Here is a 25,367-nt window from a genome sequence, read left to right as displayed (position 1 = left end):
ATCGGTCTCATTGGATTAGGGAAGGACGGGGAAGGAAGTCGGCCGTGCCCTTTCAAAGGAACCATCTCGGCATTTGCCTGGAGCGATTTTAGGGAAATCACGTAAAACCTAAATCAGGATGGCCGGACGCGGGATTGAACTGTTGTCCTCCCGAATGCGAGGAGCTAGGTGGGGAAAAAAAATTTATGATCCCTCAAGAAAATGCTCCAGATTCCGAGCTAGCAGCACAAGTCCACAATGCGGTAGATGTCTACGAGATAATTAGTAACTGAATAAGCGTTTGGCAGGAATCTCGCGCAACTGTGCCGTTTAATGCTTCGAGTGGGTCATTACTGTGAGATAACCCTTGTACGCGGCAACCGAGTGACAATGAAAGTTTATTATTGTTCAAATGGTTCAAATGGCTCTGAGCACTATGGGACTTAGCATCTTAGGTCATCAGTCCCCTAGAACTTAGAACTACTTAAACCTAACTAACCTAAGGACATCACACACATCCATGCCCGAGGCAGGATTCGAACCTGCGACCGCAGCAGTCCCGCGGTTCCGGACTGAAGTGCCTAGAACCGCACGGCCACCGCGGCCGGCTTATTGTTGTTCCATTACACAGTGAATTAGCTCATATAATATAAGTTTATATGATCTTTGTTTAACTAAACTAAGAGCAAATTGCGATTTTACTCTTACATGTGTACCTTGATAACATAAAAACAGCTATTCTTGACATCTGTACAACGTGGGACATGCTCCTGCTCGAGGGATAGCCATGCCGTCCCCGTATAGGTACAGGATGAAAGGCAAAAGAAAAAAGATAGTCGTGATGAAATAAGCAATTACTTATTCGGTAATTTAGATTGTATTAGCATATTGCAGTATATTCTAGTCCAAAATTACTAAAAAAGACAACAAATTACCTTTATTTCTCGAAGTATGTTGACAAAGTGATAAACCGCTTTCTTCACTTTCACCTGCTGATAACATGCAGGAACGAAGACAAGCGATGCACAGAAGGCGCACGGTTGAAAGTATGTGCTGCAATCAGGCATAACGAGTTTATTTTGTTTACTGAGCTAGAAAACAAAAGTCGTACTTAGCTCGCATGCTACAAAAGGACTCAGGAGGATAAGAGCAAGGCTTTCCAGATATGAAAGATGGTGGCGGGGGAAAGCAATGCCAACGTGGGACCTGCTAGTAACTTCAGTGTAATGTGGACTTCCTGCTGGAGTGCAGGCAGAGTTTCGTGTTCACCGAGAACGCGCGTGCAATGTCCGACCGCTTAGTAACTTCAGTGTACTACGGACTTCGTGCTGAAGTGCGAGCAGGGTTTCGTGTTAGCCGAGAGTGCGCTCGCACTCCGAGTGTCATAAATGCGCGTCACGGAATGCTCGACCACACTATGCAGTATTTGGCCAATAGCGAGCATTGAGCAGTTAGGAATTGGGCGAGCCGCGAGGCGGCAGTGTGAGCAATGCCGCGCTGCTGCCCGCTGCCGTTCTGCCTCGCCAAGGATGCGCGCGGCCGCCGCTGTCGCCAGGCCACGACCACACAGACGCCGACGCCGGCAGGGCCCGGCGCCCCGACGCGGGGGCGTCCTCGGGCTGCTCCCCCTGCGGCGCCCACAGAGCGGCGCCGCCTCCAGGGAGGCGGCGCCGGCGTCTCGCGGCAACCTGTAGTGAGTAGCAAAGGCGCTTCCACTTTCCAATTGCATTTCACGCCCTCGTGAATCCTCGCGCGTCATCTCCAAACGGCGTAGCAGTTGCTCGACGCTTTTCGAATTATTCCTTTTTTTGCTTCATTACGGTAAATACAACGGCGCTCGACCTCTTGGTCTGTGCATTCGTTTTCGTATTTTTATACTTCCCGAAAGACAGTTAGCAACTGACTGTGGCACTCTTTAGTTCCCTAGCCTAACATCTCTATCACGACTCTTTTGAAAAACTTATATGGGTCAGAGCTAAATATGTGTCGAACGTCAGTTAATCCAGGTTTTTTTGTATGCTGGAAACCTTAGCAAGGACAGGAATCAAAGTGCTCTCTAGGACACTACTTCTGTTGTGTGAGGGATTTGTTAAGAAAAGCCATGTTTTAAGTACTTTAGTGTACAGAGGCTGGTAATTACAAATGTGTAAATAATGATGGTTAACAGAGGATTTTGTGGGTTTATCGATGTTACCGTGTGAACTATTCACAACATGATACCAATAGCTTGTTAGTAAACACTGTGACGTCTACCTATGCGTTCGATTCTAGTTTTCCTCTTACCTGACCGAGAGTTTTACTACTACGTTTCTGTGTAACTAATATTACCGAATTTATACTAAAGTGTTCAGGCGTGTTTTAGGATTCCGTACCTGAATCGGTAGAAACGGAACCCTTCTAGGATCACTTCATTGACCCTCTGTCTGTCCGTCCGACTGTTCAGAACTATTTATCTCAGGAACGGATACACGTATGAAGTCGAAATTTGTCACATATTAAGGTCTATGGTCCCTTTGTGACGTTAAAAAGTACACTTTTTCAGTCAATGCAGTCAAGAGACACGGCCATTTATGTCATATATTTTAATAGTCGCAAACTCACTCATCAAAACCTACAGGATACTTACCGTAGACCTAGAATCATGAAATTGGTCAAGAAGCAAGGTTTCACACTAAAACTAAAGCAAAAAAATCTGAAAAGTGTTAATTTATAATTGTATCACACGAAAAAAAAATTGTCACTTGTTATAAGACTATCTGCCCGTCCGTCAGTTTAGACCCTTTTTTCTCAGGATAGGATAGACGTATCAGTTTGAAATGTATGTCACGTACTAAGGTCTATGGTCCTTTGGCGGTGTAATAAACATTAGCTTCTCAGTATGTACAATCAAAGAATACGGCCTTTTGGGTGACCTATTTTGATACTCGCAAACTCACTCGTCAAAACCTATAGGGTACGTCCCGTTGACGTATAATCATGGAATATGGCAAGAAGAAAGGTTTCATTGTACAAGTAACGGAAAAAATTCAGACTATTGCTATGAACATTTTTGGAAGGTGACTATCAACTGCCGTCAAGTAACGTATAAAATGCATGTTTGACCATCAGTTGCTTTTATTTTAAACTCAAATATAAACTGGTTTCAGTCTTGGACCATCTTCACGGATAAGGGTTAAAATGGTTTAAGCCATCACATTACATTTGTGATTACTTAAATAATGTGTAGAGCATGTCATGAATGCCAATATACGACACAGGATTTTTAGAAGCAAACATACTAAATGTACACGGAACAGTACTGCTCTGTGTAAATTATTAGTAAGTTTGCTTCTAAAAGTCCTGTGTCGTATATTGATAGTCATGACATGCTGTACATATTATTTAAGTAATTAAAAATGTAACGTGGTGGCTTAAACCAATTTAACCTTTATCCGTGAAGATGGCCCAAGACTGAAACCGGTTGACACTTTGGTTTAAAATAAAAGCAGCTCATGGTCAAACATGCATTTTATACACAAAATTGTGTTTGTAATTGTATCACACGAAAAAATATTCCAATTGTCATTTGCTATCTGACTTCAAACTTGAAATTAAAACGTCTCGGAAGCGCTGGGACCGATATCCTGCAGGAATTAATGTCGATAATACGAAAAAGTCATAGCCAAAACTCATGAATTCTCTGTTTACATACTAATTAAGTTGCACGAAACCCTAACTGCTCCAGTCCTACTTGCACGTGGGCAATTTTTGTATACGATTCGTTTAGATTATTCTGTGAAATACATGCGTGTAACAGAATGTTGCAAAGTCTACGGCCGTCAGCGAGTAAGAAAACGAAGTCCGAGGGAGACAATGCACCAGCACTGAAAAGAAGCAGAGCTCAGATCCCGTCGGACCAACCCGATTCAGATTCGCGATCGTCGAATGTTAAGAGGAATCTTTTGAAAGCGACGTTATCGATTTCCTAGCCCAACTTCCTCCAATCCGCACACAAGTTTCATATCTAATGACTTTTTCGTTGACGGTCATTTAACGATAACACATTATCATGGTGCTGGAAGCACTGATGATAAGTGATGTGTCGGAGAACACCGTTGATTGAATTTATTTCTAGCAAAAATATTGTGCAAAAATAACAATTTATAAAAATTGTGTATAACCTTCAACTGTTGGTGTGCCAGTACTATTACGAACCTCGACCACTAATCCAGCCAAAATACTACTATATTTTACGCAGGCGATGACACACAACTCGTAAATATTTGAAGAAAGACAAACCAAGAGCTGCTGACGAAATAATTCCTTATTACTACCAGTGTCAATCAACCGATCGTCACGTAGCGTACAATTATTTACAGCAGTCTGTACGATATTGTTCTGTAGCGTCAATAAAAGTGTGCAGAGTGCACTCCATCTAAATACAGACTGCGTTTATATAACTGTATCAATGTCTTTTTCGCTATTGCGGCCAGTTTCAGTGGCGCAGTATAGTTTTTATTCTAGTTTTATTGACGCCACACTAAGAACGATACCATACAGGCAGATGTAAATAATTTTATGAACTAGTGACGATTGGTATATCGAAACTGATAATGGACAAACATTTATTTCGTCTACAGCTCTTGGTGGCTTTAAATCCGACATTCTTCAGAACTGTACTAGAGCTCTCTACACATCACAACTCACCATGCAGCCTTACGTTGTGTGGCGAAGAGTTCATAGTGTACCAATATACTAACTGCATAATGCAAGGGCTCTGGAAATAACGATCAATTCAAATAAAGATACAATGCAGACATTCATGGCATTTGATTCTTACACAAAAATCACACTTCACAAAAGCTTTTACATAACATTGAGTGACAAACGTTTAAGTAAGCAGTAGAAGGGTTATGATAGTATAGTGGTAAGGCGACTGCTAACGAAAACTTGTACTTCCAAGTTTCAGTCGTGGCCTTGTCACAGAATTTCAGTTGTAATTTCGGATAGTCAATGCTGTTACAGTAGATAAACAGTGCGTGTCACGCAAATGTGTGTGCGTAGGAAAAGTTGACTTAGTAAGTAGAAAGACGAAAACTTGACGAACTAATGCGGACATTAAGCGTCGTTGTGCAGTTTGCAACATGCTACATATAGTTCTCTTCAGGCAGTTTTCTTATCTTTTCTTTGCAAACACCATTTTGTCGTGATAGGCCGGGCAAGGTCACATGCGGGTGCAGGTGCCTACAGTGTGTTCACAACTTCTTTTATTACAGTCGTAAACACGAACCACGTGAAAATGAGCAAACCTCAGAAGCAGCTGTCGCCCACACACACACTGTATTGGACTAGAGCACCTTCAACTTTAATACACACTGTTTATAATTTTGCGTTACAGGCTAACATTACACATCTGCAAAGTTTCGCGGAACGAAATTTATCTCCATTTGTGAAAAATATATTTGTCAGCTTAACGGCTTTTCAGAAAGATCGTTAAATTATTATACTGAATCTTATTAGTTGAAAACCATATAGCCTTGGGCTCATCAATGTGTTCATCAGTCAAACTAGTTTAATCATCTCCCTCCTTCCTCTCTGTTTCCTTCTCCCTTCCCTCTCCCCAGAAACATATGCACTGATTGTTAGGAACAAGTGTGTGCGAAATCTTATGGGACTTAACTGCTAAGGTCATCAGTCCATAAGCTTACACACTTCTTAACCTAAACTGTCCAAAGGACACACACACACACACACACACACACACACACGCCCGAGGGAGGACTCGAACCTCCCCTGGGACCAGCCGCACAGTCCATGACTGTAGGAACAAGTAAAACACGGGAAAATAATTTTCCGTTTCTAAGCGCATGAATCTAAAATGAAGTTTTGTAGGTAATAAATGTAATATAGATTGAGTTTCCTGGGAATAAAGAAGTTAAAACTTCCAGTGATTGAAACAAGAATGTTGAAATCCCGGGATGGTAATCTGAATCACGACAGCTGCTGTCTAGACCTACCATTTATTATCGATGTTCTTGGTGTCTCACAATCTCTTCATGCAAATAACATGATGGTATTGCAACTTCCAGGCAGATTAAAACTGAGTGTCGAGTCGGACCATGAACCAAGATCTACATCTTTGATAGGCAGCACTGTTATCCAGAAACATCCACCTTCACAATTTAAGTTCAGCGCGGACCTCTTTCCTAGTTTCCACTTTTCAGAGAATCTTTCCTACATACTTTTTTTTGGACTAGCATTGATTTCATCTGAGTGCTAGTGCAGGAAGCTATGCAGGACAACTTCTCTGACGCCAGGAAAGTAGAACAGATCTACCGGCAGAACCAAAGTAGAAGTGTTTTGTAACTGTAACCCCAACAGATGACAGGGCTCGAAACATATTGTATAACAAAGGAAGTATTATGAATGGAAAAAAACACGAAATCGTGCGATATTCTACAGTATTTATTATTTTACAGGCTGTTTTTCGGCTGTCAGGTACAAAGAGAAATAAGTGTTGCTGGGAAATGTTTGAAGGATCAAAGATTGTAAATCAGTGCATATACAGAGTATCTCACTTGGATTCCAAAGATGACAATTGTTAATAAGTGATCGGAGGCTTTCCCGGCGTATGTGTTGTTTCCAGGGCTATCGGGTGCCCAGCCGGATGCGATCGTTGAAGTCTAATATGGAATGGTCTGTCTGCTCATTGTCGGTGTTATTTATGCCTGACTGACGGACATAAATAACACCGACAATGAGCAGACAGATCATTCCATCAGAACCACCTGATGAATTTTTCGCCGAAAATCGTGGGACATCAGCGATCGCATCCGGATGGACACCCGAGAGCCCTCTAAAAAAAAAACGTCAATTGCTAATGTTTGATTCTGAATTTTTGAGATGGCTGTCTATACCCAACTCTGCATACAGTTTTCCTATGGCATCTTTTCCACCCCAAGTCGGGTCTTCCTTTACTGTGACGGAAAAAGAGCCATTGGTTTCCATTATTTCAAATTATCTTGATTAATTTCATAGTCACCTTTATACCTATTGCTATTAGTACTGTTACAACACCATACGCTACAATAACAGACTATATAACCCATATAATTTTCCTATTACTATTACCTCCACCTTGATTTTGCTTCAGCAATTACCACTACTGCATGTTATGTTACTAACAGGAGGGTGCGCTGAAAAAATAATGCCTTCGAATTTTTTGTTGTGTTATCAGTATCGGACGAGGTATTAAATTTCATTCATTTTACTCGGCCACCAATGGCCTTGCAACAGTGGTAACGCCGGTTCCCATCAGATCACCGAATTTAAGCGCTGTCGGGCTTGGCTAGCACTTTTAAAGGTGACCGTCCGTGTCTGTCGTGCGCTGTCAGTAAACTGGGTGTACTCAAATCTTGCGAGGCCAACCGAGGAGCTACTTCATTGAGAAGTAGCGGCTGCGGTCAAGAAAACTGACAGCGGCAAGGAGAGCGATCTGCTGACCACACGCCCCTTCATATCCACCCAGTAGCGACATCGGTTGAGGATGCCAAGGCGATAGGTCGGTACCGTTAGGCCTTCCAAGGCCTGTGCGGACGGAGTTTTGTTTTATATTGCTCTCTCGACATTCCTGCTTTGCTAACTCAAGTTGCAACCCACTGTCGCTAGAGAGCTCCGATTTGTAGCGTATAACACGGCGGCATACTGGAATACTCTCTTTCAAATTCTAAAGGTGGCAGGGGTAAAATACAGGGAGCGAAAGGCTATTTACAATTTGTACAGAAACCATATGGCAGTTATAAGAGTCGAGGGGCATGAAAGGGAAGCAGTGGTTGGGAAGGGAGTGAGACAGGGTTGTAACCTCTCCCCGATGTTATTCAATCTGTATATGGAGCAAGCAATGAAGGAAACAAAAGAAAAATTCGGAGAAGGTATTAAAATCCATGAAGAAGAAATAAAAACTTTAAGGTTCGCCGATGACATTGTAATTCTGTCAGAGACAGCAAAGGACTTGGAAGAGCAGTTGAACGGAATGGACAGTCTTGAAAGGAGGATATAAGATGAACATCAACAAAAGCAAAACGAGGATAATGGAATGTAGTCGAATTAAGTCGGGTGATGCTGAGGGAATTAGATTAGGAAATGAGACACTTAAAGTAGTAAATGAGTTTTGCTATTTGGGGAGCAAAATAACTGATTATGGTCGAAGTAGAGAGGATATAAAATGTAGACTGGCAATGGCAAGGACAGCGTTTGTGAAGAAGAGAAATTTGTTAACATCGAGTATAGATTTAAGTGTCAGGAAGTCGTTTCTGAAAGTATTTGTATGGAGTGTAGGCATGTACGGAAGTGAAACATGGACGATAAATACTTTGGACAAGAAGAGAATAGAAGCTTTCGAAATGTGGTGCTACAGAAGAATGCTGAAGATTAGATGGGTAGATCACATATCTAATGATGAGGTACTGAATAGAATTGGGGAGAAGAGGAGTATGTGGCACAACTTGACAAGAAGAAGGGACCGGTTGGTAGGACATGTTCTGAGTCATCAAGGGATCACAAATTTAGCATTGGAGGGCAGCATGGAGGGTAAAAATCGTAGAGGGAGACCAAGAGATAAATACACTAAGCAGATACAGAAGGATGTAGATTGCAGTAAGTACTGGGAGATGAAGAAGCTTGCACAGGATAGAGTAGCATGGAGAGCTGCATCAAACCAGTCTCTGACTAAAGACGAAAACAACAACAACAACACGGCGGTGTGTAATGTAATTATATCGATTCGTTAGAAACAGTGTGCTTTAATAGAATTTCTAATAGCAGAAAACGTGCCTCCAATTGAAACAGAGGAGACTGGACATCTGTCAATAATTTCTTTTGCTTTTTGAGGGTGATGAGTTCCCTAACAACATTGTCACAGGTGATGAAAGCTGGATTCACCGTTTAGATCCCGGTAACAAGAGACGAGCACTGGAATTCGGCCAGAAAAGTGCAAGACAATGCCATCAGCAGGCAAAGTTATGCTGGTAGTGTTCTAGGATGTTCGAGGTGTGGTGAATTTGGAATTCATGTGAAAAGGGATCACTATAAACTGTGCAGGGCACTGCAAGACCCTCAGAAAACTGAATGCACGACTTCAAGGAGTTCGTCCACACATGGAGTACCCTCTCCTTCAGGGTGACACTGCCAGACTATATGCGAGCGCTGCGACATCTGCAACAATCCGACGCCTTGGGTTCGCTGTCATCAGTTATCTTCGATACAGTCCCGATTTGCCCCCATCCGATTTTCATCTTCTTCCAGGATTTCACTTTCACAGTGACGAAGCGGTTCAAAAATAGCTCTAAGCACTATGGGACTTAACATCTGAGGTCATCAGTCCCCCAGACTTAGAACTATTCGAACCTAACTAACCTAAGGACATCACACACATCCATGCCCGAGGCAGGATTCGAACCTGCGACCGGAGCAGCCGCGTGGTTCCGGACTGAAGCGCCTAGAACTGCCGAAGCGGTGCAAACAGAGGCGAGGTTGCGGCTTCGTCAACAAAGTCAGACATTCTACAGTGACAGTATCAACAAATCTGGTCTCTCTTTGGGTAACGCGTGTTCGTCGCCAGAGTTAGTACGTTGAGAAATAAATATGTAGACACGAAGAATGAAAATGTAGAATGTTAATAACGTTTATTTTCTTTAAAAAAATCTTTAAGAGTTTTCACACAAAAAATTCGGAGGTATTCAAATGGCTCTGAGCACTACGGGACTTAACTTCTGAGGTCATCAGTCCCCTAGAACTTAGAACTACTTAAACCTAACTAACCTAAGGACATCACACACATCCATGCCCGAGGCAGAATTCGAACCTGCGACCGTAGCGGTCGCGCGGTTCCAGACTGTAGCGCCTAGAACCTCTCGGCCACCACGGCCGGCCTCGGAGGTATTGCTTCTCAGTACGCCCTCATACTAACACTAATACTAGTACTTCTACTACGACTAAATATGACAGTACTGGAGTCACTGACTTTCGGAGAACAGTTAAATAGTGCATCGTCTTTTGTAGCTTCACTATGTCTACCGTTGTCTGAGATGGACACACACACAATTTGCTAACATCGGAATGGGTTTAGTTCCTAAGTTCCTTAACATATCGGTCACCCCGTCGGGTCCAGCAATATATTTAAAATGTTAAAGTCCTCGTTTACTTTAATTGTGTAATAAATAGTTTTATCTCTTAAAGCCTGCCTAGCAGTCCTCGCTATACCTACAACTAGAGGAGAGTCCCATAGGTCATGATCTGATGTACCGACTTCGTGACAGTCACTGCTGGTGGTTTTCCTATTACCAGTTCTGTTCAGATATGTCGAATATGGCCCATCTGCGGAATGGTAGTAAACCAGTCCGTATGTGGCTCGAAATGTATCAGCTTTCGTTTACATCAGGAATAAATAGAAATTTTTGCCTTTATGTCCCTGAGAAATTCCATCTCTGCTACCAGTGTGCAAATATTAAATTTTGTGTTAGGAACGGATTTGTTGCCGGTTCCCAAAGAATTTCGTGTATTTTTTCAAATAGTTTATTCCTTCAGTCAGTAGATGGCAGCCATTTTTTGTATTTGAAGGTCCAGAGGACATGCGCCCATGAATGTCTGGAGACGTGGTGCTATAGGCTTTACAGCACCGTAGCAGAATCTGGCCAGTCGTAACATCTGCGCCCAGACACTGGCATCGTAGCCAACAACGACAGTTAATACAGACTCGTGGCACAGTCTAATTACATTACCGCCAAGCACAGCGTTGTCGCACAAACCTTGTAGGCTGAATTGGGACACAGATAAGTTTTGATTTAAAATCTCAAATGACACTGAGTTGACAAAAGTCATGGGATATATCATAATATCGTGTCGGAGCAATGCAGCAACTCACCGTGGCATGGACTCAACAAGTCTTTGGAAGTCCCCTGCAAAATCATGAGAAATGCTGGCTCTATAGTCATCCATAATTGCCAGTGCAGTATTTTGTGCATGAACTAACCTCTCGATTATATCCCATAAATGTTCGCTGGGATTCCTGTAGGGCGATCGGTGTGACCAAATCATTGGCTCGAATTGTCCAGAATGTTCTCCAAACGAATTGCAAACAATAGTGGCCCGGTGGCATGGCACATTGTCATCCATAAAAATTCAATTGTTGTGTGAAAAAATGAAGTCCGTGAATGGCTGCAAATGGTGTCCAAGTAGCCGAAAACCACCATTTCCAGTCAGTGATCGGTTCACTTGGAACAGAGAACCCATTCCATTCCATGTACACAAAGCCCATACCATTATGGAGCCACCGCCAGCTTGCACAGCGTCTTGCTGACAACTTGGATCCATGGCTTCGTGGGGTCTGCGCCCCTCGAACCCTACCATCAGCTTTTACCGGCCAAAACTGGAACTCATCCGGCCAGTCGTCTAGGATCCAACTGATACGGTCGCGAGCCGAGGAGAGGCGCTGCAGACTATGCCGTGCTGTTAGCAAATGCACTCGCGTCAGTCGTCTGCTGCCACTATAGTTCAATTCTTTTATCTTGGCGGCTCGCGCATGCCCGCCTAGACGCGGGAGATCGTTGCCAGTTGCACACGACGCACGCGCCAATAGAAGCAGCGCCATAGTATAGCATAGTTCGCAAGCTTACGTTTAGGGGGGAGCGAGCAGTTCGTGAAGTAAAGCCACCACGGCCGCATTAACCCTTCGCTGCTACAAAGACGTGCTCCCTGCATTCCGCGCTGTGAGCGATTTTGTCACTGCACTGCTCGCCTGTGCAGACACATTGTGTTCCGACTGCTTTGACACTCTTTTATCATTCGATTCCACAAAAACTATTTGGCTCAAAAATTAGATTTTTACCTACCTTCTTGACTGATACCTTCCCCCCATAAATGACTTAATTTTGTTTCGATGTTCAACGCAGTTATTATGCAGCATTAAATATAGTAAACCATTGCACGAAATTTTGAAGAGTTTGCAGAGGTAAAAATCCATAGAGTATACTTTCCGGATGGTCGATTTTAGTTGCCACAATGTTGAGAATGAAATGTGGACAAGATACCTACATATTTCATTTAATTTAAGTACCACATAAGTGTCGTATGTAATATTGAGAAATATTCCACCTTTCGCGACTGTAACAAAAGTTTTACTTACACTGGGCACGTTTGGCTTTATTTTAAAGCACTTCAATCAATCAAAAGGAAGTAGACAAAATACATTAAACAAAACTGTGGACTTACAAAAACATTAGGACTTGAATATACCGTCTGTCAGTGAAGTGCTCAGAGCTATGTCAAATATAATTTTGTGTGTGGCACATACAAACAGCATTTATTTGCTAAAACACTGATGAGCCAACACAAACGTTGAATATTGTGCTACCGCAGCACAAAACTACGAAAGGTGACTTGGCAATGGAGGACTCAAAATACATGATGCTTCAAAAGAGAGAAACGCGTCTGGTCTAAATAAGTCGCTTATTACAGTTGCAGAAGAGGGATATATTTCAATACCATTGGTAAAACTGCGACTGTGGAACAAAAACAAGAAATAGAACATGAATACCATTGTGTATGTGCCATACCTTTCACCGATGGAAGTGCTTTAAAATAAAGCCAAACGCGCCGTGTGTAAATAAAACTTTTATTACAGTCGCGAAAGACGGAATATTTCTCAATATTACATACGACACCTATGTGGTACTTAAATTAAATGAGATATTGTTATACAGTAAATATTATATGAAATTTAGGTATCTTGTTCACATTTCATTCTCAACATTGTGGCAACTAAAATCGACCATGCGGAAAGTATACGCTATGGACTTTTACCTCTGCAAACTCTTCAAAATTTCGTGCAATGGTTTACTACATTTAATGCTGCACATCAAAACAAAATTAAGTCATTTATGGGGGGAAGGTATCAGTCAAGAAGACGTGTAAAAATCAAATTTTTTGGCCAAATAGTTTTTGGAAATCGAATGATAAGTGTGTCAAAGCAGTGGGAACACCATGTGTCTGCACAGGCGAGAAGTGCAGTGATGACAAAATCTCACACAGCGCGGAATGCGGGGAGCACGTGTCTGCAGCAGCGAAAAAGTTAATGAAGAGGCAAAGCACTAGAAATTTCGTTCAAACGAATAAAATTCGTGAAGTAAGCCACTCCAATATTGTTTTTAAATAAAGAAAATATTAATCACCACACAAGGTTTGAACTCATAACCTTTCACTTGGCAGCCCAACACCTTAACTGTTCCGCTATCTCACCTCATCAGACAGTGTAACTCCATAAGGAGTCTAACACCTCATGCAACTACTTATAAACACTGTTGGTATGACTATGAATTACTCACGCTTCGTCGAAGTACGATAGGAAATAAACAATTACCGCTGTTGTTTATTGCGAAAAAGCAGTTCGTGAGATTGAAACAAACACCTTTCCTTGCTATCACCTGAATTAGGAGTCTTATTGCTTGTTTGGTTTAATTAATAGAATATGAAGCAATTGGTATAAAGAATGCTTTTTCCAAACTTTCTATAAAAGAAAGTCTGCTATCAAGACATTGCTTTTGTTCTATTACTTTATTTATGACTGAACGTTTCTAAAACTGAAGACACTCGTCCGTGTTCTGCACTGCAGTCGAGATGTGGCAACGTCGTTCTCTGTTCATTGGCTGACTGTGTTTTGTGACGTCAGATGCGCAGAACGAACCTAAACTCGGCCGCCAAGATATATGACGCGCACTTTAGCCATTAACACCAGATTTCGGTGCACTGTCCTAACGGATACGTTTGTTATACGTCCGTCATTGATTTCTGCTGGTATTCCACGCAGTGTTCCTTGTCCGTTAGCATTGACAACTCTACTCAAGCGCCGCTGCTCTCAGTCGTTAAGCGAAGGCCGTCAGCCACTACGTTGTCTGTGGTGAGAGGTAATGCCTGAAATTTGGTATTCCCGACACACACTTGACTCTCTGGATCCCGGAATATTGAACTCCCTAACGATTTCACAAATGGAATGTCCCGTGCATCTAGCTCCAACTACCATTCCGGTGTTGATTCCCGTCGTGCACCAGTAATGACGTAGGAAACCATTTCACATGAATCACCTGAGTACCAGTGACAGCTGGGCCCATGCACTGCAATCTTATACCTTGTGTACGTGATATTACCGCCGTCTATAAATATGCATATCGCTATCCTATGACATTTGTCACTTGAGTATAATGTGATGTAGGATTTGCTATACAGTTGATTGTAGTATTCTGTACGGTTACTAATATTTTTAGGTGCACAGCATAATTTTGTTCTACGTAAGTGAATTCTGTGATACTTGGGTTTTTATATTCTACAGTCATCAGTTTTGTTAAAAATATCGTTTATACTGATATACTTTGCTGTGAGCAGCACGTTAGAGATCTTGACTCACTAACAATGTATTTTAATGGTGTCTGTTGGTTAGGTGGGATGGTTTTGCGGTTCTGTTGTCGTTTCTGGGAGTTTACGGGACTGTCCGTTCAGTTAAGGTTCTCGGTAAATTTCTCATCTTTAGATGAGTGGATATATCTATATCTTCAAATTTATTTAAAATTATGATAGAGCATCTTAAACATCTGAATTTCAACAACAGCGAAGATCAGTTCTTCAATGCGATTATTCAAATTATTTTGCTTCAGTTGTTCTGAATACCCAAGTGCTTTCACTTGATCTGTGGGATGTTTCTGCTTCGTTGACGTTATTTCGCATTGTGAACACACGTAAGCCTGTGCGTTAAATTAGGGAATGAGCTTCTATTTTAATTTAGTTCTCCTTTTTTTTTGTTTTGTTACTTTCCCTTGTGCTTTATCCCGAACGAAGAAATGTTTGCCTCGCTAACACATTACTTGCCATGGTGTAGAATTTAGCTTGCGAAAAGGAAAAGTACTACTACCTAGAAACATCCTGGAAGATTAAAACTGTATAACGGACTGTTACTTAATCTTGGACTCGAGATGGGCGAAAAGTACTGCCAGGAATATTAATTCTCTGTGTTATGGTCTTGGTTTAGTGCACAGTACTCGGTAACTATTCCTATTAGCGATTCATCGTTTTCATGACTGTTTCAAGTACGGAAAAGGTTCCAAAATTGAATTAGTCCAGACTTGGTAGATTCATAGTAAAGCTAAGAATAAAGTGTACTGCAGTCAAATATTAGTGTAAAATCTTAGATGGCAACACGCGTCGTCATTTGTGTGAGGTTTGTGTCACAAGATTTTTAACATTGAGTTGGGCCAAAAATTATCCATTGGCTATTGAACATATCAGTCGAACCCAATGTAAACACTGAAGATTTTACTCGTTGACTCGGGCAACAAACTTTGTTGCTAAAACAAAAGTTTAGTGTTGTTCTCCGGTAGTTACATGGAAGCACAGCAGTGTTCTCATAACAAGTAATGATTATTACGAAACTGTGTACATGTAGTCTTAGCAGCAATTTTTCTTGTGCTATCATAAAGGCCAGCGTTTCACCAGTTTCTGTAAGCGAACAGCCGCCAAAGTGGAAACGCGAAGACAAGTGCCAGTTTGCCTCAGTTACGCCGTAGGACGTAATATCAATCCTGGAAAATGAATTTGTCAGGCTATGACATGCCGGCTCACACAGGGCATGATACTTCATTAGCGATACTTGATACGTGTTTGTGGAACCAATGGATAGAAAAAGATACTACAAGCGGCGAACAGGTACTGTGCCACCTAATGTGACTATAATACGGGAGGGCCGTGAAGGACCGTCCAGCTTCAACAGTATCGGCCATGCGCTGAAGCACTGTGATGTCTTCACCGCCGACTGTTGGGCCCAGGTTTGCTTGGTAATACGAACTCTAATGCAGCAGCTTCTACTATTCAGAAAAGACAAATGCCTCGTACTATTATGGCCCGGAAACACCATCGCTGGCTTTCTGAGTGGAAAAATGAAGTTTTCGGACAAGTAATGCTTCGACCTGTCCAGTTATAAAAGACGTCATACGCGTTGACGCTGCCGTGGCTACGACAACCCGACAATCTTCATTACTGGGCGGCATAGTGGACCAATTCAAAGTTTTATAGTTTAGAGAGCCATTGGGTACAAATGCCATCCGGACTTCTGCGTGATGCAGACAGTCTGAAGAGCATCCACTGGAACAGGGAGACTTTAAAGCCAGAAGTGCTGCTCCTCATTACACTGCGCGATCGCATGTGTCAGTAAATTATCAGTCTTCGAAGAGCGACGGATACCGCCAATTTCCAGGCCAGCGCGTTTACCTGGCAGGTAATCTACCGAACCGAAATGTCTGGTCGGCAGCTTGGTCATCACGGTACTGCTGCTACCTTTGCTGATGCTTTGTGGACGCCCATATAGGTCATGTGATTTTCCAGATAGGAGAAAGCCAAGTTTCGGATTCGAATCCCAATTTGATACAGTCTTAATCTTCCAGGAAGTTTCGAAGTTGCGCATATAGACCTTCTCCCAGAAATGCTGGTCCAGCAGAGTGCTCAGGAGAGCTTCCGTGAAGTCTAGAAAGTAGTAGAGAAAGGGCTTGGGAGAAGTGAAGTAGTGACGGCAGGTAGTGAGTTGTGAAGAGATAGGTGAGTCTGTATTGCCCGGAATAGGCAAGGTTCCGAATTCGAGTCCCTGTTTGCACACAGTTTTAATCTTTCAGTAAGTTTCAACACACCTATGCAGTATTCGATTTCATGCCACGATGTTTTAGGAGCTGTGATTTCAATAAATTGGGTCTTCACACAATACGGAGGACTCCGTGAAAAACCAGATACAGCTGTGCACTCATAACGGGTATGTATAACCAACCATGTACCCAATCTATGGTATAAAATTCAATATAATCATATTGCAGTTTCCACAATCTTTATCGCGTTGTTTCTGTTATTTTCATAAGTGGTGTAGACGTTTCTTTTCAGTTTGCGGTCACTTCACTCGTGGAAGTAAATTTCAGGGAAAAAGTACTGTTCTAAAAGAGATATTGCCTTCAATAATTGTCTGTGAAGTATCAATGCCAGCAGTACATCTACATTCATACTCCGCAAGCAACGGTGCATAGTGGAAGGTACCCTGTACCACTACTAGTTGTTTCCTTTTCTGATCCTTTCTCACATACAGCGAGGGGAAAAGACTGCCTATGTGCCTCCGTATGAGCCATAATTTCTCGTATCTTATCTTCGTGGTCCTTACGCGAAATGTATGTTGGCGGCGGTAGGATCGTGCTGCAATCAGCTTCAAACGCCGGATCTTTCAATGTTCTCAATAGCGTTCCTTGTAAAGAATGTCAACTTCCCTCCAAGGATCCCCATTTGAGTTCCCGAAGCATCTCCCTAATACTTGCGTATGTTCGAACCTACCGGTAACAAATCTAGCAGCTCGCTTCTGAATTGCTTCGATGTCTTCCATTAATCCAATTAGGTGGGGATCCCAAACGCTAGAGCAGTACTCAATAATAGGTCGCGATAGTGTCCCATATGCAGTCTCCTTTACAGCTAAACCACACGCCCCTAAGATTTTCGCAGTAAACCGAAGTCGACAGTTCTCCTTCCTTATCACAGTCCTCATACGCTCGCTCCATTTCATATCGCCTTACAGTGTTAAGCCCAGATATTTAAACGACGTGACAGTGTCAAACAGGACACTTCTAATGTGTTTATCAAGCTCAACATGCATGTTTACTGTTAAACATTTAGTGTGCTTACGTGGTTGGTGGAACGTCTAGGTAGGCCATAATATATTTTGATTTTGCTTGTCTGTTAAATAAGCTTCTGACTGCCATGCTAACTAATCTAGGTGTTGGATCTGGGTGATTTCTCACTCCAGTTTGAACAGACCATTTATTACTTCTTTTTGTCGGAAGGTAAACCTAACCAAGTTCGCAAAGAAAAGGCTGATACTAGGTTACATCATAACGACGTGCTACACTTTGTTTTCGTCCATAGAGGGTCGACCCGTGGTGAGCTCAATATGATACGTACAACAAGTGATGACCATAGTAAATAAGGAATGGTGATCAAAATACGAGTCATTCAGCTCTGTACCAAACGAGACCACAGGCCGAATTTTTCACTCTCGTCACTATCGGAATCATAAACACATCATTGGATAAAATATTAATTTATTGCAATTAATGAAATTTTTCAATGTTTTTCACCAGTATTGCATTCTCTTTGAGACGATAGTCAATCGTATTATGGGCTTGTAAGCCGGAAACGGGTCAACGAAATAAATTAATACTTTAGAACCACAACAGTTTGGTCCTTTTCATTTATAATAGCGAATGTATTGAAATGATTCATGTGTCTGCTTAATCGGTGGAGCGGAAAGTCAAAAAATATTAAAACAGAGAAATCACTCTTAAATTCTCACAGCTAGCTCACTGAAAGTGACACTGATCACAAGAGAATGTTGTACATTGCTGAATAATTACTCACCTATGGGAGTATTAGGTCATCTTGTAAGGGTCAACATCATAGACGTTTTCTTTATTTTGTCGGAATGAAACTACAGAAAGATAGAAATAAGAGTGTTCGAAAGGGACTTATTGTAACGACACTCAGACTAAGTGTTCATAGGAGCTACATATGACCAGGTCTGATATTAGGGGTACTATATGAAGTGGAAGCAATCATTTATGTGGAAGGCCTTGGAAATCAACTGGCGATGACTACCTGACTCCAAAATGTGCTGAACGAAATCATAATGAGCAAGGCGGCGGTGTGATAAAGACAACGGACTCGCATTAGGCAGAATGGAGTTCAGGTCCCTGTTCAGCCATCATGAGTTAGTGGTTTATGTACATAGCTTAAGGCAAATGTCTGGATGTTCCTTCGAAAGGACAAGATCAATAACCTGCCCCAGTCAGCTTGTGTTTCGTCTCTAATGACCTTGTCGTCGATGGGAAGCTACACTCTAAATCTTCTTTCAGTATGAAACAATAATCAATCGACAGGCACCCTTGTCAACTCTTGCAGAGGATTTTCGTTGCAACTCAGAGACATAGGTCAGTGTCAAAGTGAGTCCTAGACAGGCGATATGAATGAGTTTTCTTAGTCCTGCTGCTGCATACAAACCACAGCTCGAAAGAAACGAATACGCGACGTCGCCTAGAATCCTGCAAGAAGCTTCGCCTTGGTCGATAGATCAGTGAAATAAGTTTTAATGGAGTAAGTCAGAGTACACGATGTGATATGCGAATGATCAGGAGAACGAATGTGCTATGTTGCTTTGAGATGGAAACAACTGCAAGCTACGAACATACACGGGCATTCATGATACTATGACATTAGTGATGAATGGTATAGATTTGTGTATTTTTGAGGTGACAGTGAAAACTATTGAGGCTGTGGGATAGCATGTAATTGTTTTTCATGGCCCGCAATCAGGCCATTAGTTTTTGTCGCTGGAGGATTGAACGCAGATATTGAGCAAAGACGCTCTCCGCACTGGGTATTAGTTTTCTTTGACTTTTCTCAGCAAGCGTGATAATCCTTCTGATCACAAATCAGGTAAAGTTTCAAGGGAACCTTCCGTAAAGCCGGTGTTGATGAAGGTCTGAGGGGCTGACCCAAGACTTGTTGTTGTCCCGTACAACGGCGATTTTAGCAGAAGGAAGGAGCTAGTTTAGCGACATGACACTTAGTTTGATGCTCTCTGGGATGCAGTATGGATGCAAAGCAATGGTCAATGCAGACGCTAGCTAGTAATTACATCCATTAAATCACTTCTCTCAAGTCCGCCTGCCGATCTTCTACTCGTCTTGAAATAATTATTACCATCGAGAAAATTTCCCAGAGATCATTAGTATCATGGGCATATTATTATTTTCCTTTTAATCTCAACTGGAGGAGGAAAGATGCTAGTTATTTCAAAATAAGTAGTGTAAATGGTAACTGTACAGGTAGCTGTTGTCGATACAGCGTGTACTTTAATCACTTCTGTACAAGTGGTGCACCTAATCCTTTATTTGATATTGATTTTAGTTCTCTAAATGTAGCTAATATAAATTACCTTCTGAAGCAGGATAGTATAATAAAATCATAATCACTTAATTAGTTTCCAAAGTGTACCTTAACAATAGCATCACCTTATAAAATAACTGCCATAATTGATCTCATTAAGATTCCGTTAACTTAGTTTTGGAAGGAAGTTTTACAACATATTTGAAACTTACTTTTTAATTAACTTTATTATAGTTTTCTTTGTTTTTTCCTTATATACTACAGTAGCAGGACAAAGTTCGTACAGGTGTATTTTGTTAGTGCGGATTGCCTACATCAGGTGCAGGTATGCACTCAGGGGCAAACCTATTGCTTTCCTTTGATTGACAGGTTCTTATACTATCGTTCTCTTTTGATTGACGGGTACGTTATCTATTATTCTGCTAAAAGGATTCTTCATTTTGATTGACAGGCACATTTTTTATATCAACGTGGTTTTAGAAGTACAATATTTAAGAGGAGGGTGTGTGTGAGTGGGTGACATGGAGCAGAACAGCAGGTTAGGTACAGAACATTAGGTTAATTTGCATAATTTTTATGTAAAACGCAGTACAATAGTTTAAGGGAATGGGCAACAAAGAAGAATGCACCAGAAATGAAATTCGAAAAGCGTACCAGAAAATGGTGGGAGGACATAATTAATTACTTAATTTGATATCAAAGTTTAAGAAAATGGGGGTGACATGTAAAACCACTTAACGGAACAATAGGTTAAGTGCGATAAAGGGCCAAACATTAGGTTAAGACACCCAGAATACAGTGCTGAACATTGGGTTATGCAACATGTTTGCCCCATGTAATTACTTCTTACAAGACCTACGTGTTTCCAAACAGCAGAGAATGATGAGCAAGATAAATCCAACCCCCACTAACTGAATTGTTTATATATCAACAATGTATTTCCTGTTATGAGATCCTTCCTCTCCACCAAAGAGCCACCTATTTCCATATATTCCATACACTGTCTAGAATCCCATAAATTGTTTACATAATCAATGTTCCATACACAGCAATCGATTTCTGGACAAATTCTTTAACTAGATAAATAAACTATATTCCATGAACTGCCATAAATAATTAAATAATATTATTTACATTGTCTAAAGTGTTTAAATAATATCCCACACCCTGCAAACGAATTCCCTCCAAATGACTGATCAACTGAGTCTTTTTCCTGCCAATTTCTGGGAGTATGGTGGGAGGGGAGGTGTTTACCAGAGGGGGAGAGGTTAATTAATTGATGAATTTAATTAAGTAGTCAATCAAGCTGATGAGAGTGAGAGGGGCTATTCCAATAACTCAGACCTGAAAGTGTACCTGTAGCAGTGAGAGGAAGGTTTCTTGAGGGGTGGGGGAACAATAGGTTATGTGCCTGTCAATCAAAAGGAAGGATCCTTTTAGCAGAACAATAGGTTAAGTACCTGTCAATCAAAGGAGAACAATAGGTTCACCCTTGAGTGCATACCTGCCCCTGTTGTAGGCAACCCCCAGTAATAAAATGCACCCATACGAACGTTGTCCTACTACTTACTAGACACAAAAAAGTTCCATTAATAACAGTAACTCAGTGCAAAATCTTTCGTTATCATCAATCTACAGCTTGTAAATATTACCTGTTTCAGTCTTATAATTGAATTACTGTGTGTACTAAAAAAATTATCAACAGGAGTAGGGTGAAAGTTAGAATTTAGACATAAAAATATGTGGGACACAATCTAATGAAACAAAGTTGTTATTTAAATATAAACCATAAAACATGCCATATACAGAGTACAATGCCGCAGGTTCTTTTCTTGTGCCTGTAGTGTCTTTTTCCGCTTCCACTGCTTTCTTTTCTTCCAAAAGACGTCCATACACTGACTTCTACAATTTTTTATTCGCATTATCTCCAAATTTTTAAGAATCGCAATGCACCATAAGCCTACTTCCACACGCATTCCCTGCAGGATTGATTTGGAACACGTATGTAACCATAACTGAAATCATAAATTGCATCCAATCCACCCATGTATATGAGACAGTCACATGTAAACGAGAAAAAAATGTAAGTAAACTGTTTATTACTTCAAAAGTAATAGTTAAAGTTAAATACATTCATCCCGCTGTGAGACAAGACGGTCAGTGCCTTCATGGGAAAATGTTTGTGGCTGCCTATGGAACCATGATTGGATCCACACCCAGACATGCACATCTTCATCCGAAGCAAGTCAACGGCCACGAATGTCTTTCTTCAGGGCTCCAAAAATTTGGACATCGCATGTAGAGAGATCAGGATTGTATGGAGGACGTGTAAGGGCTTCCCAGCGAAATTTCTGCGGCGTAGTCAAAACAACCTTGGCAACATTTGGGACCGCCCACTTACCTACCTACCTCCCTCCCTTCCATCACACTTAATAGGCGTGCAGAGTAGCTATTCCTGACGAATGTGTATGTGTTGCAGGTGCAGCTGAACGTGCTGAAGGAGGAGAAACGCAAGCTGCTCGCTGAAGCTGATCGCGAGAGACAGAGACCGCAGCCTGTTGCAGGTACTATAAAAACATCGCTTTTCGTGTTAGCTGCATCTAGATTCTCTGTACACGAAAGGATGACAAAAATGCCTATATGAAGGTACAGTTTCAGAGCTCAGACTCTGGGACTGATAACTTAAATGTTTAATTCGTAATAGAGTTAATGGGCTAAACGGACATTTATTAGACAGTTTTCGACATGAATGCACTCAATAGGAACCTGTCAGTTGCACAACAGTTTGGTGTTACTTGGCTGGATGCCGTTGTACTTCAGTTTAAAGGACGGAAGAAAAGTAAGGCACCGTGGTGTTCAGATCAGCCTCTACATGCTGACAGATACAGCTCTGTGGAAGTTCATCTGCACCCAATACTACAATAGTCTATTTAACAACATACATGTGATTCAACATACACCGCACACTCGTACTCTCCAAGTGAAGTGACACGTTGGTTAATGCACTGAACTCGCATTCAGCAGGGTGAAGTATTACTCCTCGTCCGACACTTCAGTTGTAGGTTTTCTGTGGTTTTCCATAAATTTCTTAAGGCGGAAAAGGACACAGGCCACTTGGGTAAATGGTAAATCTGGGGTTTTCAGGAGGCATCCATTACATCACTTGCACCTCTTGCGACTCATCAGTTAAAACGCTAGCCTGCTGCAAGAAGTTCGCCAATTGACTGTTTAGATACATTCGACTGAAGAAAGGTCTGCTTGTGTAATGAGCTACTGTTTTATTATTGAAAGGCTTGGGTGGGGATGTGGGATTTTGGTGGTAATTGTATGAGACACCGGATCTATCCTGCATCGTATCCATGGTGCATAACATAGACCGTTCATTGCTTTATACGTGGCACGTTACAACGATCAGAGCATAAAATGCTTGCACTGAAACGCATGACTGCCTTCCTGAATAGTGATCATGTTTGGTGCACGGGGAAAACTGCAGATTATTCAAAATAGTGTGATATCTTTCAAGCCGACAATACACCTCGCCATCGTGCACACCGTCTGCAGGAACAGCTCGAAGAAAATAGCTGGGATTTTGATAATGTTTAGTGGGCACCCGATTTACCAGAAGTCGATCGCATTGAGTATTTCTAATCCACTCCGAAATGATATATCCCATTACTCTCACTGTATATTTCGTCCAAATTGACTGTGAAGGCCAGAGTGCTCGCAGCGCTTCTACCATGGCACACAAATCCTACAGATATTTCAGTATACGACGTGAGAACACTTCCGTATAGGTATATGATTTCTATATCAGGTTACTCACAGCGAAGTTATACTGGGTGAGCTAGGGAGCCATCTACAAACTTTCAGAGGTTGTTCCTGACAATTGTTCGAATGTTTTGGTCCCAGGGACCCGTGGTCTCCAGTGGTCCATTACAAAGTAATAATGCAACTGTGATTTATTTGGTTATCGCCACAATTATCTTTGTTTCTGCTGAAACACACCATTTTAGCAAAATTATCCGATCGTCCCCTATGTAACGCAGAATTAACTACGAATGTCAGGAGAGGCGGTCCCGCCAGTATAAAAGGAGGCGAGGAATATTGTTGTCAGTACAGAAGCAGTAACAGCAAAATGGGTCGGTCAGGAAAGCTGAACGGCTACGAACGTGGACTTGTCAGTAGATGTCACCTGAGTAACAAATTCATCCCTTCTAAATCTAAATAATGAAAACGGTACAGCGCGTTTCGAGAATTTATTCTTATTTTCAAGTGCATTTGTGCACATAAATCTGCCCAAGTAGACTGTTGGTGAAGTGACTGTGAAGTGGGAACTCGAAGGAACGACCACAGCCAAACCAACACCAAGCAGATCTGATGTGCTAACGGACAGGGACTGCCGAGCATTGCGGACGAAATCACTCGTGAGTTATAAAGTTCTACCAGCAGTCCATGTAGCAGAATAACTGTACGTTCAGAGTTAAAAAGAATGGGGTGCAATCGCCGAACACCTATCATAAGCCATACATTTCTGTACTCACTGCTAACTGACACCTGAGATAATATGAAGATCGACGGCATTGGACAGTGGATGATTGGAGACGAGTGATTTTGAGTTATGAATCACGGCATTGCCTGTGGCAATGCGATGGAAGGGTTTAGATTTGATGTATGCCTGCGTACAGTAGAGGAACAGTTCAGAGACAGTGACTGTATCAGCATGACAGGGCATCATGTCATAAAGCATCATCTGTGAGGCAATGGTTTATGGGCGATAACATTCTTGAAGTAGGCTGGCCTGCCCAGAGTGCAGACATGAACCCAAAGGAACAGCTTTGGAATGTGTTGGAACGTTGACTTCGCTCCAGACTCCAACGTCCAACATAACTTCTTTCTCTGGCTTGGTTTCTTGAGGAAGAATGGGCGGTCATTCGTCCACAGACATTCAGATACATCATTGAAATTGTTCCCAGGAGAGTTCATGCCGATATAAAGGTGAACGATGGACGCATTCTGTATTAATGTTCACTAATACATTTCTGGATACTTTTGATCAGATAGTATACCTTCACAACAGTGGAAAATTCTGTAATATCCAATCACGAAAATATACAACACAAAATGTAGTACGATGCAACAACCCTCAGATGCAAAAGTATTTTGATATTATTGCCGTCTCAGCGGAAACAGCCTGGCATAACACTTTTGAACCTTAATTAGATTGGAATCCATATGTGGAATCCATATGATCATATTGTGCGCAGCGATCGTTGAATGTAGACAATGGAGAAAAAAGAGCACCAGTCGATCACGATCGACTGCTTTTCTTTTTCTCCATACTCTGTTTTAGTTCCTCTCTCCCACTGCATTCAGTGAACCCAAAAACGAGGTGGATATCGACC

At 41.7% G+C, this 25,367-nt stretch overlaps 1 protein-coding gene across 1 annotated transcript in view; it reads left to right on the top strand.

Moving 5' to 3' along the window:
- LOC126470118 (KN motif and ankyrin repeat domain-containing protein 3) overlaps positions 1-25,367 on the top strand; it is a 400,202-nt gene that overhangs the window by 270,647 nt on the left and 104,188 nt on the right. Inside the window, exon 7 of the mRNA XM_050097722.1 lies at positions 22,445-22,529. Coding sequence (XP_049953679.1) covers positions 22,445-22,529 — 85 coding nt within the window. The remainder of the gene's footprint in view (positions 1-22,444; positions 22,530-25,367) is intronic.

The sequence above is a fragment of the Schistocerca serialis genome, chromosome 3, assembly GCF_023864345.2.
Source record: "Schistocerca serialis cubense isolate TAMUIC-IGC-003099 chromosome 3, iqSchSeri2.2, whole genome shotgun sequence".
Lineage (NCBI taxonomy): Eukaryota > Metazoa > Arthropoda > Insecta > Orthoptera > Acrididae > Schistocerca > Schistocerca serialis.
The sequence above is the reverse complement of the archived record's forward strand: the minus strand, read 5'-3'. Positions and strand labels throughout refer to the sequence as shown.